General features: G+C 44.4%; 1 protein-coding gene across 2 annotated transcripts in view; it reads left to right on the plus strand.

Moving 5' to 3' along the window:
- The window catches only part of mrpl11 (mitochondrial ribosomal protein L11), a 27,244-nt gene extending 23,705 nt beyond the window's left edge, over nucleotides 1-3,539 (plus strand). For both annotated transcript variants that reach the window (XM_012841812.3, XM_031587455.2), the window contains exons 4-6: nucleotides 389-482; nucleotides 1,250-1,409; nucleotides 3,325-3,539. In XM_012841812.3, the coding sequence (XP_012697266.2) occupies nucleotides 389-482; nucleotides 1,250-1,409; nucleotides 3,325-3,433 (363 nt within the window). In that variant the 3' untranslated portion in view covers nucleotides 3,434-3,539. The remainder of the gene's footprint in view (nucleotides 1-388; nucleotides 483-1,249; nucleotides 1,410-3,324) is intronic.
- The last annotated feature ends 4,023 nt before the right edge of the window (nucleotides 3,540-7,562 follow it).

Here is a 7,562-nt window from a genome sequence, read left to right on the forward strand (position 1 = left end):
GTGAACAGGTCGACAGCTCCCGCAGCGAGTCGTCTGTAATATTAAGGCAAGGCTCGGTTTGACATTGTTGCACTCTGTGTAGCCATCCCACTGCCGCAGCAAGCACATCATTGCCTTAGAGACCCCCGCCCCACCCTGAAAAATCATCAACTGTTTCCCAGCAGTGAAGGCTTTAATCTCAGCACGCCTTCTGCCCTTGACCAATGGATGCAACATGTCCACTGACATACTCGCTTTTTCTCTCTCTCTCTCTTTCTCTCTCTCTCTCTCTCTCTCTCTCTCTCTCTCTCTCTCTATCTCCTGGTGTCAATCTGTCTGCCCCCCCCCCCTCTCTCTCTCTTCCTGTCTCTTCCTCTTTCCCTGTCTTCTCTCTCTTATCTCCCTGCAGCCTGACCGAACGTACGACTTGAAGATTGGTCAGCCTACGGTGTCATACTTCCTCAAGCAGGCCGCCGGCATCGAGAAAGGAGCTGCCAGAACCGGTACGACAACACTATTATCGAGTCACTGGTGTTATAGTGGCAATACATCCTTCCTCTCTCTCCATCACACACACACACACACACACACACACACACACACACACACACACAGCCACACACACACACACACACACACACACACACACACAGCCACACACACACACACACACACACACACAGCCACACACACACACATACACACACACACACACACACACACACACACACACAGTCACACACACACACACACACAGCCACACACACACACACACACACACACACACACACACACACACACACACACACACACACACACACAACCCTGATTCTCTCACCTCCATTTGTTCCGTGCCGCCATCACTGGCTTATGTTTCAGTAATGGACTGGCGTCTCCCACAGGGTGTTTGGGTTCAGATTGGATTTCTTTGATTGATGATATATTTATGATCGAGTGAGGCACAGCGAGGCAGGCAATTACGGACAGGAAAAAGGCCGTGGCAAACAGGTGGTGCACCACCAGAAAGGGAATTATGGATTATCCCATGGCTTCCGTGGCGCCGTATTCAATTATTCCATTTTTACCACTACTCTTTAGAAAACCTTTCCGACTTCAGATGCTGTCTCATTTGTGTTCTTCATTATTTTTGATCCCTGGGCCACTCAATCTGTCTCTCTCTCTCTCTATCTCCCTCCCTCCTTCCCTCCATCTCTATCTCCCTCCCTCCCTCTCGCTCTCTCTCTCTTTATTCCACCCTCCCTCCTCGCAGGACACGAAATGGCTGGTAAGGTGTCTGTCAGAGCAGTGTATGAGATTGCACAGGTGAAAGTCCAGGACGAGTGTTTCAAGATGCAGGACGCTTCTCTCGAGCACGTCGTGAAGAGCATCATCGGCTCGGCGCACTCCCTGGGAATCCAAGTCGTCCACGAGTAAGACACGCCCTCACCTTAAACACAGATGACTCATGATAATACAGGCTTGAATCAGAATCAGACATCATGTGCCTTTTGCCCTCACATATATAGTATCACATATAGTATCACACACTGTGTCTGGATATGATTTCAGAACTTGATTCAGGACTCTCCCACACCTATTAAGTCTTTCCCTGGTCAGATTCTGTGTGAAATGGGTCCGTTTGGGTTGGTTTGCTTGGCACGGACATGTGAATTCAAGAGAAAGAGAAAGGGCAGACTGGAAAGAGACACAGCTGGAAATCTTCTTTCATTTATCAGTGAGAAAGCAAGGCAGTAGTACGCAAGCCCTTTTGCTTGAATGAGGTCACAGGAATCGACCAAATGACTGTCATTGAAGTTTTCTCTTAATTACTTTCATGTGGCATCACTGCATTTCTCCACACAGCACTCCATGTCCTCTCCTCCAATTGATATATAAATAATTAAAAAAAACATCAGGGTTTTATGGACTTCTTCCAGGATTTCTTTGAATTGGTTTAAGGGCTGTTTCAGATGTTCTGAAGGCACAATACTGCAGCGTTTCAGATGTTCTGAAGGCACAATACTGCAGTGTTTCAGCTCTCTCCTCTGGTATTCAGGTTGCATCATTCTAAAGCCCTAAACTGCATTGACAAAACAAGCACACTTGTTAAGAAACCCAATAATACATAGTGTGTGTTTGGTTCAAATCCAACATTCGTGTTAAGTCAATCAAAACCTTTTGCTCTCCTTTCAATTGAAAGCCAATTGTTCAACTTTACCTGGCCCCTGTCTGCTGATGCTCTATCAAGGTGATTAGCTTTGTAATTCACCGACGCAGTTTAATTCATTGACAATGTCCATGGTCTGTTCAGGAGAAAATATGTGTTTTGTAGGAACCAAATCATTGCAATGAAGGTGGGAAAAGACGAGGCAAAGAAATCAAGTGCCCACACCTTTTAAAAAAGAAATTGGCAGTAGCCATAATATTCAGCTGGCATCAATCAAAGTGAATTATTCATAATGATTATATGAAAGAGCTTCATTCTCACCGCTAATTGTCAAAGTTCATCTAACCCTTCTTCATAGCCTTGGAGCTCATCTTTTTAAATAATAGATGTAACACTTAATGCTTTTTTACTCTCTGGGTTTAAATAACAGTGGCGAGGGCGACTGCAGATCTCATTTGGCATTTTCCTGTCGCGCTCTCTGAAGCACTCTGACACTCCGTTGAGCGCTGGCCTTTCTCCTCACTATGAAAAGAGGTTAAAGGTGGTGGTGCTAATTGAGCTCATTAAGTTTGCATACTGTATTCGTTTGCATCAGCAGCGGAAGACACTGTGCACTCAAAAGCACACACGCACACACCACACACACGCACACACACACATATGCTAACACACTCACACACGCACACGCACACACACACATATGCTAACACACTCACACACGCACACACACACACACACACACACACACATATGCTAACACACTCATAATTGGTAAAGTATGGGCACATATGCTCCACTCAAACAGAACCTAGTCATCGGGGAGAAAGCTGAGGAGAACAGAAAGCTATTCTCTCCTGGCATTTGGCAGAGGGATAAAACAGTCGGAAAGGAATGAGTAACTCTAAAGCAATCTCCCCCCAACGGAATTTCTGTCGCTGATCTCTGCCTCCACATCTCTCCCCCTCCTCCTCTCCTCCTCTCCCCCTCCCTCCTCTCCTCCTATGTCTCCCCCCCCCCCCTCCTCTCCTCCTATATCTCCCCCCCCCCCTCTGTTCACCCCCTCTCCTCCTCTCCCCCTCCTCCTCTCCTCCTATATCTCCCCCCCCCCCACCTCTGTTCACCCCCTCTCCTGCTCGTTTTCATCACCTCTCCCCTGTCACTTTTCTCCTGTCTGTCAGTCTATCAGCGGAGGAGTACAGGGAGTTCCAGGAGGCGCGAGAGGAGAGGCTGAGAGAGGAGGCCTCCGCCGCCGCCGCTGCAGCAGCCGCTCTAGGCAAGAAGAAGTGAAGACACGACGGCGTCTCCCCCGGCTCCCCGCCGCACTGTACATACCCACTCCACCGCACGCTTGATTTCATTATGAACACAATAAACGGGACGCTGTTGCCCAGGATGTTTGCCTTTTGGTGTCTGTTTGTGTCTCCAGTCGGCGTCCGCATGACAGATTGAGCTATGATTATGCGGCTGTCAGAAATGCAATTAGGGATGCGATCGGTCATAACATTGGCTGGTCCTCTCAGTGCTGGCAATAAACAGGATTTGCCCCTGGCCGTGGGGATGAGGGAGCGATGTGTGTTTATTTTGCCTGCCGGCTGCGGCTGGGGTATTGCCTCGGACGGAATGTCAAAATGGCTGAAGGCAGTGGGTGTCATGTCTCCTCCCCCCCCCCCCCCCCCCCGCCTCATGGCTGTATGGAGAGAAATGAGTCCATTAGGGGCTTTGAGGGCTTTGACGGCACGCACCTCCCATCTGTACGGCTACGCCGCCTTATCTCAGGGTCCCCACTACAATCCTGTGTGAGAGAACACGGGTTATCTTGATCTCCTCCATCTATCCTTCTATCTATCCTTTCGCTCTCTCTCTCTGCTATCCTTCCCTCCATCTAATTTGCTCTCTCTCTTTATCTTGTTCTCTCTCTCTCTTGTTCTCTCTCTCTATCTTGTTCTTTCTCTCTCTATCTTGTTCTCTCTCTCTCCCTCGTTCTCTCTCTCTCTCCATCTCTGCCCACTTCCACATGAGAGAGTGCTCTTTCATGTCTGCTGTCTCTACGCTCAGCTTTGCCACGTTAATAAGCTGAAACCCGTGGCTTTTATTAATTAATGTGTTGATTTATGTGTTGTGTTTTTTTTTTCCGTCCATAGAATATTTATCACTCCGTTTCAAATTCAACAGTTTTCCAGGCAAACACACACACACACACAAACAAACAAACACACACACACACACACGTGGGACTAATTTGCTTTATCTCCGTTGCCAAAACAAATCATGAAACTTAATCTGCGAGGTCACCTTTGAATAAGGAAGCTATTCCATAAACACAGATCTCTTATAGCGACATGACACCATAATCCTTGTAGCTGTTCGGTTGCTGCATACTATGTGTCTCATTTACACACGTCCCTTCAGTAGTTTTGGCTTTTTCTATGTTATTCGGCCTTTGTGGGTAGAGTACAGAAAATGATTATCACCAGAGGTAACCAATGCTTCAAAGAGAATGTAATACTCTAATTTATCAAGCTATTCTCTATTCTATTCAAGTTTCAGTAATAAGAACCGAGAACCCTGAATGCAAGAGAAGATGAAAGACTCCTGTGTGGTGTCCATTTTTCTCTATTTCCAAAGGGCACGGGAAAGTGCAGCAGAAGTTCTCGGGGTTGTTATTTTTGGGAGGCACCTGAGGGAAATAACACAGTGGCTGTGCTGTCTTATCCTCTAATCATGTAAATCCACCAAGAGTAAAGCGTGGCCTTGGACCACAAATTAAAAGAGATTAATGTTTCGGGGTTTGGAACTGATAAGCTTTTGGTTAGGCCTGTACCCCCAGGAAGGGTTGAGGGCGGAAAAAACAGAACGAGAAACCTAAACGATCAATTTCATGTCAAATTACGTATATGTGCTCTTATAGCATAGTAGCCTATAACTAACCTGTTTGGTGATGAGTGTATTGCCTACTTTGTACTTATATAATGTGGTCAAGGCCTGCTGTTTAGCCTATACATTAGAATGGATATTACAAATTGTTGAATGTTTTAAACAACATTCTCATCAAATTAAATACAATTTTAAAAATGTGAATCTGTTTAAATGTAGAAACTGTTTAAGAAAAGCTATAGAGGGGATTTGCTTTCATTGTCAAAGGGAATCCTGCAATGAAAACTTTGGGTATCACTGGGTTAGGCATCTGAGTAACAGTTTAAACTACAGTACCCTCCAGAATTATTGGCACCCTTAGTGAATATGAGCAAAACAGGCTATGAAAAATGTCTTTCACTCAAAATATTCACAAAAATCTTACCTTTTCATTGAAGTAAAATCATTGATAGAAAAGAAATATGCTGACATTAAATTAAAATTTTCTCCAAAACATGTGTGCCACAATTATTTTTTTATTATTTTTTTTTTATTTATTATATTAAAATCTAACTGAAGTATATTTACAGGCTTGTTTTACATTTTTAAGTTCACCTGTTTGATTAGGAACTCTTAAGTGGTCAACCATGACTTTTTGTTTCACTGGGTCATAAATATGAGGTGACACAGGCCAAATTCCCTTAGTCATTCATCACTATGGGAAAGACCCAAGAACACAGTGAAGATGTGCGACGAAAAGTTGTTGAGCTGCACAAATCAGGAAATGGATGTAAGAAAATCTCTAAACTGTTGAAAATACGCATTTCCACTATCATGAGGTTGGTGAGATTGGAGATGTTAAGAATCAGCCTGGAAGAGGATGTGTGTGTACATTGACCCCACGCACCGTGAGGAGGATGGTTCGACTGGCAGAAGTTGCATGGTTCGACTGGAGAATTGCAGAAGTTAGTTGAGTCTTGGGGTCAGAAAGTCAGACGCCACCTATATCACCACAAGTTGTTTGGGAGGGTTGCCAGAAAAAAGCCTCTGCTGTCAATCAACAACAAACTAAAGCGCCTACAGTTTGCCAAATGCTACTGGGACTTTCAATGGGACCGGGTTATATGGTCAGTTGAGACCAAAATAGAGTTTTTTGACAACAAACATCAAAGCTGGGTTTGGCGTAGACAGAAAGATAGCCATACAGAAAAGCACCTCATACCCACTGTGAAGTATGGTGGCGGATCTTTGATGTTGTGGGGCTGTTTTTCTTCCAAAGACCCTGGACATCTTGTTAGGATGCATGGTATCATGGACTCGAACTCGAATACCAGCAGATATTAAATGAAAACCACTCATCACGCGCTCATTGGAGTGGAGGGGCTTGAGGCTGCCATCAGGGGTGAGTATACACACACTCACACACACACACTCACATACACACACAGGACACACAGACACACATACATGTGTATAGTCATGACACACACTCACACACACACACACACACACACACACACATACATGTGCACAGTCATGACACACACATATACACACTGTCATTACAGTCCATAAACCTACATGACATACACGTCAGCTATACACACACAAGCACATGCTTTTTTAAATTGACTTTTTATTCAAAAAGAGCCTCTGCCAGGAAGCTTAAAATGGGCCGTGGTTAGACCTTCCAGCAGGACAATGATCCGAAGCACACCTCAAAATCTAAAGAAAAATGGTTCACCGACCGCAGAATAAAGGTTTTGCCATGGCCATCACAGTCCCCTGACCTAAACCCCATAGACAATCTGTGGGATGAACTGAAGAGGGGAGTCCACAAGCGTCGACCTCGGAATCTGAACGATCTGGACAGATACTGTATGTAGGAATGGTCTCAGATTCCGTGCCATGTGTTCACCAACCTCATCACACATTATAGGAGAAGACTCAGAGCTGTTATCTTGGCAAAGGGAGGCTGCACAAAATATTAAATGAAGGGGTGCCAATAATTGTGGCACACATGTTTTTGAGAAAAATATTTGTTTCATGATAAGAATGTAATGTTTCTTTCAATTATGTTACTTCAATTAAAGGTTTGATTTTTGTGAATATTTTGAATGAAAGATCATGAGGATAAACAATAAAGACATTTTTTCACATCTCGTTTTGCTCATTTTTACTAAAGGGTGCCAATAATTCTGGAGGGCACTGTAATTTGAAATATCAATGGATAAATGTATTCAAGAACATGATTTCACAGGATTCAATGGAAATAGTAAATGCGCAGAGTTTACTTTTAAAATGAATTAAATAATATTGAAATATTTTAGTTTTTCTCTTGTAAAAGCTTTTGTCATTGACAGAGAAACTTACTGTAGGTGAGATACCCAAATGATTCCACATCTCAGATCAGTACTTCTGACTCACCACAAGAGGGCAGTAGCGCTCAGTGAACAGGCTAGAGTGCTGCACAAAGGCAGTCCAGCTTCAGGGCCGCCATTGTATTTCACTTCCATAAAAGGAAAGGCAATCGCACTCCCGCTGTCATCACTGGCTTGTGGTG

This window comes from Clupea harengus, chromosome 20 (assembly GCF_900700415.2).
Source record: "Clupea harengus chromosome 20, Ch_v2.0.2, whole genome shotgun sequence".
Classification (NCBI taxonomy): domain Eukaryota; kingdom Metazoa; phylum Chordata; class Actinopteri; order Clupeiformes; family Clupeidae; genus Clupea; species Clupea harengus.